The sequence below is a fragment of the Chinchilla lanigera genome, unplaced genomic scaffold, assembly GCF_000276665.1.
Source record: "Chinchilla lanigera isolate Chin_1 unplaced genomic scaffold, ChiLan1.0 scaffold00011, whole genome shotgun sequence".
NCBI lineage: Eukaryota > Metazoa > Chordata > Mammalia > Rodentia > Chinchillidae > Chinchilla > Chinchilla lanigera.
Genome location: NW_004955412.1, coordinates 19,767,253 through 19,779,421, shown reverse-complemented (window position 1 = coordinate 19,779,421; position 12,169 = coordinate 19,767,253). Strand labels below are relative to the sequence as shown.

The 12,169-nt window shown below is 60.0% G+C and overlaps 1 protein-coding gene across 13 annotated transcripts in view; it reads right to left on the bottom strand.

Moving 5' to 3' along the window:
• The window catches only part of Phldb1 (pleckstrin homology-like domain, family B, member 1), a 45,988-nt gene that overhangs the window by 21,563 nt on the left and 12,256 nt on the right, over positions 1–12,169 (bottom strand). For 8 of the 13 annotated variants that reach the window (XM_005378256.2, XM_005378257.2, XM_005378253.2 and 5 more), the window contains exons 5-10: positions 9,019–9,156; positions 5,977–7,322; positions 3,582–3,863; positions 3,021–3,161; positions 2,804–2,941; positions 197–325 (exon numbers count right to left, since the gene is read on the bottom strand). In XM_005378256.2, the coding sequence (XP_005378313.1) occupies positions 197–325; positions 2,804–2,941; positions 3,021–3,161; positions 3,582–3,863; positions 5,977–7,322; positions 9,019–9,156 (2,174 nt within the window). The remainder of the gene's footprint in view (positions 1–196; positions 326–2,803; positions 2,942–3,020; positions 3,162–3,581; positions 3,864–5,976; positions 7,323–9,018; positions 9,157–12,169) is intronic. The other 5 variants (XM_005378263.2, XM_005378265.2, XM_005378268.2 and 2 more) reach the window with 3 other exon arrangements.

Below are 12,169 nucleotides of genomic sequence, written 5' to 3'. Positions count from 1 at the left end.
TCTGCTCCACTGCGCCCCTTCGCCATCGGGGCCTGGAGCGCTGGATCCCCCCAACCTCGCCTGTCCCCTCCGGGCCTCAGCACCGACCCTGGTCTCCGGCAGGCACTGCAGGGGCCGGGCGGTCCCGTCCCACCGCTCTCCTCTCCTCGGTCTGGGTGGGTGGCCCGCGGGGGCCGGGGGAGGGGCTGGAACTGACCCTTCTCAGCTGCTCCTGTAACTGTTCCCGCACTGACTCGGGGCAGTTATCGAGCTGCGTCTGGAGCTCGGCGTACAGCGCCTGGCGGGCCTCCAGGTGCCTCCGTCCCGCGGCCAGCTCCGCCCTCTCCTGGTCGGCGGGAGGGGAGGGAGGCGGGGCACAGGGGAGAGAGAACACACACTCCTCAACTCCGGCCCGCGGGCGGCGGGGCGCGGCGCGGGGACGGGACGGGCCAGGCGTGGAGAGCAGCGAGAAGAGAGCGAGAAGGAAGGGGCCGGCGGGGAGAGAGGCCAGGCGCAGAGGGGTAAGGCAGGTGCGGGGACCTGTCACACAGGCGGGCGTGGGGCGCGGGGGAAAGGGGGGTAAAATTGTGGTCTCTTGTGTCCCTAGAACTAGAAACGTTTGGGAAGGTCCTCATACACGGCCTTCCGTTTCCTCTCCATACTCGTGGAGGCCGAAGCTGACGCCCCCGGGGCAGAAATGGTGCCTCAGGGTCTACCACTGTCCAGAGACCAAAATTTAACCCCGGGGGGTGGGGGAGGCAGGACCTGATGGTAAGGTGTTAAGTCCACAGGTTGGGTGTGAATGTTAGAGCTACAGCGGTGGTGCAGCAGCGGAGGAGGGGGACCCCAGCCCGACCCCCTCCCACCCCTCCTGCCCAGATTGCGGGTGGGGTGCGGGCGCTGCAGGCTGAACTCGAGTAGGGATGAGGGTTGCAATTAGTTGGCCGTTGCCGTGGTAATGGGAGCCCCAGGAGTGGGTACAGAGAGGAGGTGGGTGGCTCTGTCTGGGGGAGATGACACCTCTGAGGGTGGGAAAGGGGAAGAGGGTGGAGTTGGTGAGTCACCCCCCCCAAGGACAGGCAGAGGAGAAACCACCATTACTGATTCCAAAGCCAGAGTGCAGCCATGGCTGGGGGCTGGGACAGGAAGCCCAGTGAACCACCATCGTCACTACCACCGGTTACCAGCACCACCTTCACCTCTACAACCTCAGACTGAGCCCAGAGGAAAGACGAGGCCCAGGCCTCCAAGCATTCCCAAGTCGGTGCAAGTGAGGAAGGCAGGTTCCTTGTGAAATGCTGAGCTTTACCCCCGGGAGCAAGCCCCTGTGCTGTACCTGCCCCACTCCCCCGCCCCTGCCCTCCACCCACGGGCCCATCCCCAGAGGGAAGGCCCTGATCCAGCCAGTTGCTGGCGGCCAGGCACTTTCCCATCCTTGTTGTCCGTGGCCTCCAGGGTGGCTAGAGGGATGGAAAGCCACTGCTCTCCCCTCTGCGTGGGGTAGCTGAAAGGGAAAGCTAGGATGGGGTAGCCACTAAGTTGGCAGAGAGGCACTGTTCAAGAACTCCAAGGCCATGCCAGAAACTGGACCTCCTTATTCGGCAGTTCCGGAAGGTAGGCAGGGGGAGGGGGCGACATAACCTGCCTGTCCCTGCCCTGTAGGAAGCTGCCAGCTATGCGGCAGGCAACAGCCCAGGCCCTTCCAGGGGGTGAAGCTGTTCAGGCTGAGCAGCTCTTCTGCCTACCATTTCCCTCATCCTCATTCCCCTCCTACCAGTCAGTGCCCCGTTAGACAAAATTTAGCTGTGCCCTCCTGCCAGTTCCTTTCTGATCAAAACCATGGGGTCCCACACCAAGAAAAGAAGGAGGCAACATTAGAAGGGAGAGGCCAGGGGCACGAAGGCACTGTGGAGTTAGTGCAAAAGCAGGCATGGCTCAGCCCTGCCTGAGGGGCCTGGCAGTTAGGGCATGCGGAGCGCCCAGGACAGTGATTAGAGGGGGGCGTTAGTGCAGGCCTGGTTGACAAGCATGGAGTTAATTTGGCACAGAATTTGGGAGTGTGGTTTTGGGGGCCAGAGCCGAAGCTCCAAAATCAAAAACGAAAAAAACCAGGATCAAAAAGGTTTTAAGATCATCAAAATTGAGGGCAAAAGGAAGACGATCTCAAAAATTCCAACAGGAAAATTAAATTCTTGGAAAAATACTGTCAAATCCAGTATAGATGGCCCCTCTCCACTTCAGAGCTTTTGGCACGCCGTTGGGCATCTTGGGCATGGCTGGCACGGCCCCTTGGGACGGAGCAGCCCCTGCAGGCTGGCGCGAAATCTGAAAGGGGCAGGGGCAGGAGCTGGGACCACCTGGGATGGGAGGCTGCAGATCCTGAAGACGGGGAAGCAGAGGCCTGCAGGCCATCTTCCAAAGACCACATCGTAAGCACCTGAGGCATGCTTGAGGGAGATGCTCTTCAGAGGACAGGACCCAAACCCGAATCACTCCAGGCACTGAGCCCCCAGGCAGTGCGCACTGCCCGAGAAGGGGTTTTGGCACTTCCTAGAAGGACCACGAAGGCCAGAATGGCAGGCACCCAGGCATCCAGAGGTAGCAGAGACCCAGAGAAGACCCCGAACACCAGCCCAGCCCCTAGCAGCACCTTCCAAGCTGATACCTTCCACAGAGGACAAGGTTCCCTGCCCCTGGAGGGTCACAGGGACTACCTGGTACACAGGACGGATGGTGAGGTGTGGGACCCAGAGCCCCAAGAAAAGCATTTCTCCTCTCGTGGGCCAGTGGTACCCAGCACTGGGCTGGGCCAGGTGTGGGTTACCTTGTCCCTCTCCTTCTGGATGCCCGTCTCCAAGGCCACCAGCTTCTCCTGCAGCTGGTCCACTGCCTTCTGCTCCTTCTGCAGCAGTGCCCGCTCTGCCTCCCTCTCCCCCTGCAGCAGCGCCCGCTCCATTTCAGCCTGGGGGCAGACCAAGGTCACCATCAAGACAGTGAACTCAGGTCCCCATCTGGGGCTCGCACCCTCAAAGCCCGCTCACCTCTCTGGCTGCCTCTTGCAGCTGCTGCTCCAGCTCCTTCACATGGACCTTGAGCTGCTCCACATGGCCCAGCACCTGAGCCCGCTCCTCTTCCAGGGCTAGGATCTCTCCCTGGAGCTTGGTGCTAGGCGCATCTTCATGCTGGAAGGGGAAGGAGCCATCAGTGGGGATGCTTAGGGCCTCCCAAGATCAGACTAAGAGATCAAACTGCCCATTCCTCAAGGCACTTGGAAGAGGTAGCGGGACTGAGACAGGAGGCTAATCCCCTCCCTGTCAGGGAAGCAATAAAGGATCAGCCACAGGGAATAAAGATGTACCTGAGTTCCAGGCCTGGGTGGAGCTCCAGGAAAGGCAGGTCATAAAGCATATTTACAGCCTAGGAAAGTCCTTGCCACCTCCCTTCTCTTACCTCATTTCTGCACCTCTAGTTTCTGGTGTCTCCCCCAGCTTGAGCCTTCCATTACTTGCCCCTCCAGTGCCCTGGCATTCACACCAGCCTCGGTGCCCCAGTATGCCCGGCCAGCCCCAGCCCCGCCCCTCCTGCTCCCCCAGGCCACCCACCTCCTGCTGGGTGCTCTCTGTGCTGCTGCACTCCTCCTTGAGATTTTCCTCGTCTGAGCGCTCCACACTCTCCCACAGGCGCTGGGTGGCACCTCCAGGCTCCTCGCCGCCCCGCCCAGAGGACACAATGGCCCCTGCAAGTCCTCGCGAGGGCCTCCTGCTCGCCAGTGCCAATGCGGCAGTGGCCTCTCCGATGCTGGGCAGCTCCCCGGCCTCAGGGCCCCCATCAGCCCGGCTATACTCAGCACACAGGTTCAGGATGGTCTCCAGACGCTGGCGCTCCTGGGGAGGGTGGACAGCAAGGCATGAGTGGGAGAAGGCCCAGTCCTGGGGTAGCTAGAGCCAGGCTAGCTCCAGTTGGGAGAACTAGGACACTAGGGGCTTGAGGTTCTGAATCAAGTCAGGAGAACCCCGACCCCAAGTTCTATGGGAGACGGACGGAAGAAGGGCGCTCCAGATGTGGTGGAGGAACTGGGCTGTGGCCACCTGCGCAGGCAGCCAGCCCCTCCCACCTTCCTGTTTCCTTCTCATTCCGTCCCAGGATGGGGCTTCCTTGTGGTCACACAAGGACACACCCAAACACACACGGAACACACACAGGTAGGCAGACTGAAGAACGTGAAGAGGCAAAGATCAGCTCGGGAGCTCGTACTGACAGGGACACGGATCTGCAGGCACAAGGGCACACTGGGTGACACACAGGTACATGTGGACCCAACATGTGCACTGGCCCTGCAGTAACAGGCAAGCACACACACAGGCACCAGCCCTGACATGCACAAATGCACGCTCACACAGATAAACACAGTCTACATGCAGCCGAGCGGGCCCCTACCGCGTCAGACAGGGCTGGGAAGCAGACCCACGAACCCATAGGGCCCAGACACACAGACCAGGAGCAGGCATGGGCCGGGGTGCTCCTGGTCTCCCCTCAGCTCCAAGTCTCCCACAGGCCGCTCCTGGCTCCTTCCCAGCCAGGGGGGCTGCAGCCAGTCCTCAAAGGCCCAGGCCCAGGTGTGAGTGCGCCAGGGCCCCGGCACTGAATCCACACACCCCCACCCAGAAACAGTCGCCCCCCCAGGGGCCTAGGAGTGACGGACCAAGGGCACAGTCCTGCTCCTGGTTTGCGTGCCATACTCCCATTCATAACACCCCAGCTCTGAGTCCCAGCCTCAACCCCCACGACCTCCTGGGGGTCCCTCATCCCCCTCGAGTGTCTCTCACTACCTATAGCTTGGCTATGACTCCCCAGTCCCAACACTTACCCAGCTTCCCTCTTGCTGCTCACCCAGTTCCATAGTGAAAACTCCAGGAACCAAGCCTCAGCACCCAGGAGGCTGGACCAGGGCCCGCCCCCGCCCTAGGACCCAGATAAGCAGCCTGGTTCAGGTGGGAGGGGCAGGGCAGGCAGCCTCCAAGATTTAAAGTGGCAGGAGAGGCAGGTCAGGACTGGTGGTAGGTGTGCGCCTGTGTGTGGGCATGGGGGCAGGGAGCCTGAATGGAGGAGCTGGGGACCGCTGGGCCCAGAAAGGACTGGGGACCTGCCTCCCAGCCAACACGAGCACATGGTCCCACACCCTCACCCAAACTGGCCAGCCTCTCCCCAAAGGTCTCCAGGCAAGCCTCCTCCTCGAACCAATCCCAGCTTGCTGGACCCCAGAACCCTGGGTTTCTGCTCTCACAGGAGACAGCAAAATCCTCCTTCCTGGGCATGGCTCACGGGTGGATACACCAGCCAGAGCCCCTTGAGATCCCACACTATCTGGGGAATCCCAGCCCCCACCTAGCACAGATGGCATCTCCAGGACAGCTGCCCTGAGCCACACCCCACCCCTGCATGCACCCACACGCATGCATGCAGATACACATGGTCACAACCACACAGGCTACCCAGGGGCTGCTCACTCTGTTCCTTACCTCTCCTCTGCCACCCACACTCCCAGATGACCCCGCCTAGACCGAGGTGGACAGTTCCTACCCACTGTAAGGCCAAAGACAAGGAAGAAACAAGGACCAGCAGCTTTTCTCAAGAACAAGTCTCAGGCCAGATGTGGCAGAGCACGCCTGTAATCCCAGCACTCAGGAGGCTGAGGCAGGAGGATCGCCAGGAGTTCAAGGTCAACCTAGGCTACATAATAAGTTCAAAGCCAGTCTGAACTACATAGCGAGACCTTGTCTCAAAAATATAGTAAAATAAAATAAAGCCTGAGAGAAGTGACAGTCTTGCAGGGGACCAGGACCATGCGACACTGGTCACTAAGGTACATCCTGAAAGTGGAGACGCTTGAGGGGCCAGGCCCTGTCCAACAGCCCCTCCCACTCTGCCAGCTGGCCTGCCCACGCCCTGGCACAGACCCTGCCTTGGACAGCCGCAGCCTCCCTGGCATCTGCTCACCAGCCTCTCCATCTCCTGCTCCCGGAGCCGTTCTTGGCGCTGCCGCCGGTGGTACTCCAGGAGGTCATCCTCATTGTCACTGATCTCTGTGATGCTATTTTTCCGATCCCGCATGACAGGAACCCGCAAATCCCCACTGGAGAGCTTCCTCTGGGCCCGGGGGCTCTGGCGAGGCGAAGCCCCAGTAAGAGAGCCCAGACTGTAGGCTGGGCTCAGCCGGCCACTGAAGCTGCCCTTGCGGGGTGCCAGGGACTCCCCCAGTGTGGGTGAGGGACTCCGTGTCCTGCGGCCCCGCGCCCCCAGCGTCAGGGAGAAGTCCTCTGGAGAAGTCCCGTGGGCAGCCCAGCGGCGGGGCCTCGGGCTCTCTGCCACTTCCCTGCTTAGTTTGGGATCTGGGGTGGTCCGGGCAGGCAGTGGGGAGAGAGCCCGTCGTGACAGAGATGGGCTCAAGGGAGGGAGCTCTCGCATGCTGTCCAGGCCCCGCCGGCCCAGGCGGGGGCTCTCAGGAGGCTGCAGGGTTCGGGTGGAAGACCCATCCGAAAATGTTCGGCCTACCAGCTGGCGCGAGGGGCTGGTTGTCAGCACCCGCTCGGCCCCCGGAGGCTCGTGGAAAGGGCTGGGAGGGCGGTCCTGGAGTGTGCCGATTTTGTTGCGGGGAGCAGGGACTGGAGGCTGGAACTTGGGGCTGCCAGGAATGCTGGTGGGTTGGCTGCGGGCCCCGGAAGCTGGGTATTCACTCAGGCTAATAGCCACTACAGGCAGCTGCCCACCCAGCCGGGGGCTCTCAGTGGCCCTGCGAGCCTCTGCCAAGACGGTGGCTGCAGGGCTGTCAGTCAGCAGGCCCCGGAGACCAGGGCTGGGAGGCCTCTCATGACCCCCTTTCCTGCCCAGCCGGGGGCTGTCCGAGGAGCGGGCACCACTGGGACGGGACTGTGGGGGCTGCAGGGCTAGGTGGTAGCTGGAAGAACGAGCAGGCACAAGCGGGGGCACCGAAGGTCCTGGCTCCTGCCCGCTGGGTGAGTGGCTGGCACCGCTTCCACTGCTGGCTGGTGAGGACAGCGGCGAGAAGGCTGGAGAGGTGTTCTCGTAGCTGGAGCCCACAGACATGGCGCCGGGGCTGGTTGGCGGGGAGAGCAGGTAACGGCCGTTGGCCATCGGCGACAGTGGGGAGGTTGCAGCAGGCTTCTTGCCAGCAGCTACAGGCTCCTCTAGCACCAGTGAATCCATGATTTCTTGTAAGTCCTTCTCAATTGAGCTCACCAGGGAGCTGTGGCTGGCACAGGCCGAGGGTCCCCGGGTGGCAGGCTGTGGGGTGTGGTTCCCATTCACCAGACTTTCCGATTCGGCTGAGGGGAAAGCAGAGAGGCTTCAGACCCTGGCCTGCGACTCTAGGGAGTCATGTGTGCACACGATTGAGGGCAGCCCACCTCTCCCTAGCACAGCGGGGCTGCAAAGGCACTGGCGAAGCTAGGCCATCTCTCACTGACCTGCTCTGCAACTCTAGTCAAGTCACTTGCCCTTAGTTTCCCCTCATAGAAGGTGATGGGCAGGACCCTCCTGGCTCTAACATTTAATGGCTTAGGACGAAGTTAACAACAACAGCAGAACTTCTAAGCCCAGCTGTTACCGCCTCACCTCAAGACTAGACTCCCTGCCTTGGTTTCCCAACTTCCTATGCCTTTCTTTCAGGAAGGGCAGGTGGGCATTCTGCAAAGGAGATGGGAACCTACTGTGGAACTGGCCAGAAGTACCAGAGCCTCCTATTCTAACAGGACATCAGGGCCTCCAACTCAGCAGCCAGAGGCCCAGGGAAAAAAACAAAGCCTGCAGGGCCAGGCCCGGGGTGTGCGCGGCACAATCCCGTCCAATCAGAGGCGGGGGAGGGATCCGGTGCTAATGGCTGGTTCCTGGAAGCGGAGCTGGCCAGCCCTGAGGTGCAGCTCAGTGCCTCCAATTATCTCTGCAAGCCACGCCAGCAAGAGCCTGCCTTTACGGGGCCCCAGCCCTTCCCAACCAACCAGGAGTCTGGAATCCCTGGAACCGCTGTCCCCAGCAGCTAAGGGAGTGGCATGGCAAGGCTGGGGTAGGGACAGGGTAAAATTAACTAGGGAGTGGACTGAGACTCAGGCTTCCCAGCCTCCAGGGACTGTGAGATACTGGGGTTGGAGAAGACAGGGGAGCCTTTGGAAGACTGACTCGGTCCACAGTTCTGAGGACTGTCCAGCCACAGGACTGCGGTGAATACTGGTGGTTCCAGTGACCGCTCACTCTTCTTCAGACCCCCCGACTGTTAGTACCAGGTGTACTAGCATGTGTCCACCTGCTCCAGCGCCACACTGGCACCTTGTACGCCACAGCCATCTGAATGCCAGGGCTCGGTCCAGGCTGACAGCCTCCTGGTCTGCACCCCACACCCCAGACAGCTGGCTGGAGGGGAGGGGCTGTGTTGGTTGCTAGAACAATCACCAATTCTCTAGGGATCAATAATTCACACACAAGCTGCAGCTGTCCCTCTGAGTCATCAGCAAGCATGGCATGGTCTGAGGGCCAGGCAGGGCCCAAGGACAGGATCACCAGCAGGTGGCACCCATCAGAGTTTACTGGGGTTCAACCGAAGTTTCAGGCCACCCTTCAGAATGAGGCTCACCGTGGTGACATAAGAAGGCCAAATACAGTGACATCTTTGGTGCAGTAGGGTTCAGGCTGGCGGAGCCTTCTCTCCCTCGAGGCACCTGATTCTCTAATTTCAGCCAAGGAGCACCGCCTTGTATCTCTCTCAATGGCCTCATGGCCGAGCATTTGCCACGGGCCCATGGCAGGTGGCAGTGAGCCCAGACCATGGGTCTTCTTTTGTTTTGTTTTGTTTTTTGTTTTTCTCTGGTACCGGGAATCGAACTCACAACCTTGCGCTTGCCAGGCAGGCGCTGTGCTGCTGAGCTAAATCCCCAGCCCTATGGGTCTTATTCTGCCCTTACACTCCAACAGTGGCCACTGTGGGCAAGAACTATCCAACGGGCAACACCGACCCATCCCCTGCCTCACCTGGGTACCTACCAGAGCCAGGGCCGTAGGGGGGCCCCGCGGCCCGGCTCCCCGCTGGAATCATGCTTTTCATCCACTTGGCTTCAGCCGGATGGTTAAAGCGGAGAAAGGTGGACTGACCCAGGCACAACATGCAGCCTGCAGAGAAAGCAAACACTTGCAAGGGGCAGCCAGGGCTCAAGCCACCCCAGCCCACAGCACCGATGAGCCATTCCCCATGGCACTCACTGCCCACCCAGTGCACACCTGTCCCTGCCTGTCCCTGAGATGGGGCCCCTCCTGGCTCCAAAGCCAGGGCAGAGAGGAGAGAGCACTGGTGGGAATCCTCCAACTCTTCTTAGTACACGTGTGATCTTCAAGTGAAGTCACTTCACCTCTGAGTCTGGTTCTCTCATTGGAAAATTGAAATGATACCACTGACTGTGCAAGGTTAATGTGTATGTGAAAGTACTCCGTCAGTGCAGAAAGTTCTTCACTCACGGCCCCCCGGCCCCAACCTGTATCCATGATCCATCTAGTTTTCCCTTGGGTAGAAGGGTTAGTTTGAGAGGCAGCAGCTTCTGGGGTCACACACACAAAAATCTCTTGAGAAGCGAGATGTGGTAAGACACACCTATAATCCCAGCTACTCGAAGAGACTGTGGCAGGAGAATCACCATGAGTTCAAAGCCAACCTGAACAATTTAGTGAGACCCTGTTTAAAAAGGGCTGGAGACAGCTTAGTTACAGCACTTGGGATTCAATCACTGGTACTGAAAATAAAATAAAATAAAATAGTAAAAAACTCTTAAGACACAAGGCAAAAACATAGATTCACGAGATGCCCTAGTGGGGCTCAGAATTTTTGTTTGTTTTGTTTTGTTCCATTTTTTGAGCCAGGGTCTCACTATATAGTTGAGACTGGTCTTGAACTCACTGTGTAACCTAGGCTGGCCCCAAACTCTCAGTAATCTTCCTGCCTCAGCCTTCCAAGTACTGGGATTACAGGCATGCACCACCACACCCACCCCCCTGACTCCTCCTTGTTGCAAGGTTTTAGGACTGCTGCCACCCTCTCTGAGAATACAGGGAGCAACCATCATCCTCTTTCTTTCCTTCTGGAAAAGCACCCTTGGGGTGCTCCATGGTCTCCCCTCAAATCTACCCAATCTGAGGACACTGGGCTGAGCTTCAGTCAAGCACACTCCCAGGCAAGAGCCACAAGCCCAGTCCTGCCCGGAGAGTGAGTGCATGGAAGGAGGGTGGTGAGTGGGAGCCAGAAAACATAGCCAGGGGCTCAGGAGTGTGCACACGGCAGGTGTGCCCACAGGCTCCTAATCCAGGCTGGCAGAATTCCGCCTCCCGGCTACACCAGGTGCTGGAGGGAGCCGGCTAAACTGGGAGAGGCCAACGCCCCGGTGCTCTCTACCACCTACCCTTGCAGTTTGTCCACACCACTGGCCCCAGCCTCCTGTCTTCCCAATCTGGTGCCACTTGGCGCCCCAAGCTTCATGCCATTCTGAGCTAAGACTGGCAGGGAAGTCTACATTCCTGGACGCTGAGACAGTTTAGCTTGGGCAGGCCGCAAGGGCATGGGGCATCCCAGGCCTCATGGGTACTCTGGCAGGCCCCCTACTGAGAAGCTCAGGAGTCTGCTCCTAGGACCCTGGGCATTGCCACTGGGTGGGGGGTTAGGGGCAGCAGGCTGAGAAGCCTGTCACGGAGAACCATAGTAGACAAAACCATCCACTACGCTGGCACACCCACAGGCCCGCCCGGCAGGCAGCACCAACAGTTCTAAAGACTGATGGGTGGTTGCAAAAGGGGGCCCAACCCACCAATCAGAGGAGCTGATCCCAGAGAAATCATAACTGGAATAAATAATAGTCAACCACGCCGTCCACCTAATTACAACCACAGCTGTTTCAAGAAGGGCACTGCCAGCCCCACTCCTTCCTTTCAGCCATTTAACACGCTAATTAATGATGAGTTTGCAAGGTCTAGACAGACCCACTCAATCCAGGCTGAGGGGAACGGGGAGGAGCTGGCGGGTGGGCAACCTGACCACAAAAAACCAGGCTGGGAAAGAGGTTGGGGGTCTGGTGGAATGCAGCCCAGAGTGCCAGACCCACCTACGGAGGCTGTGGGCATCTAGGACCCTCCACCCTGGCCACTATAGCCGTGGGGTCCCTGCCCCCACTCTCTCCCACGCAGGGGGTGTGGCCACGCTGCCTGTCAGCTATAAATAGTGATGCCAGGCAGCAGAGCAGTAGCTGTATTAATAGAGCGGGCTGGAGGGCAGCAAGACTGAGAAGCCCAGCTCCTGCCCAAATTAACTTTCTATTTGAATTCAGGGGCCCCAGGCATAGCCCCAACTCTGGCCCCTACTATCCCCAGGCTCCTGGCAAGCTTATTTCTGGGAGGACGGCCCCTCTCTGCCTGCTCCTGCTTCACACCCTCAAGGGCCAGCCCTCTCCGGAACTACAGCCCAGGACCCATCCGGCCAGAATCCTGCTCCCTGCCCCCCATGCCCGGAGGGGTTCAGGGAACGGCCTCGCGCAGGTGGGCGAAGGAGCTGCACAACCGGAGAGAAAAAGCTGGGCAGAGAGGGCGGATCCTATCTCTGAGCGCTGTGGAGGGGAAATGCCACACACAGACTCACACGCGCACGGACTCACAGACAGACATGCTCACACCTTCGCAGAGGGCAGTCCCTGCCCGCTGGCCGCACAAACAGAATGGACTGGCCAGAGGGAGGTGGAGAGGATGGGAGGAAGGGTCGTCGCCCTTCCCATCACAGGCCCCTCTTGGCCATAATACAGGCTCCTCTCATCCCAACCAGGACCCCTCAACCCCTCCGGGGGGCAGGTCCTAGGAGGCGACTGCCCGGCGCGGGGGCACATGCGGTCTGCACCGCGGAGAAGTGTCCCCAAGCCCAGATCCCCACTCAGAAACGTTCAGGGTGCACCCACCCTGGAGTCTGCCGGCCTCCGGCTCCCAGAAGGGGACGGAGGACCCCATCCCCCTCCCTCGCGTACACCCTCCCCGGGTCGCGCCGGCTGCCTGGGGCTGAGGACTCACCGCCGACACTGGACCTCCGGAGAGCGCGCGCCCGCCAGCGCGGGCCCCGCAGACCCGAGGCCCGCCCGGGGCCTTTGAGGGGGCGGGCCGA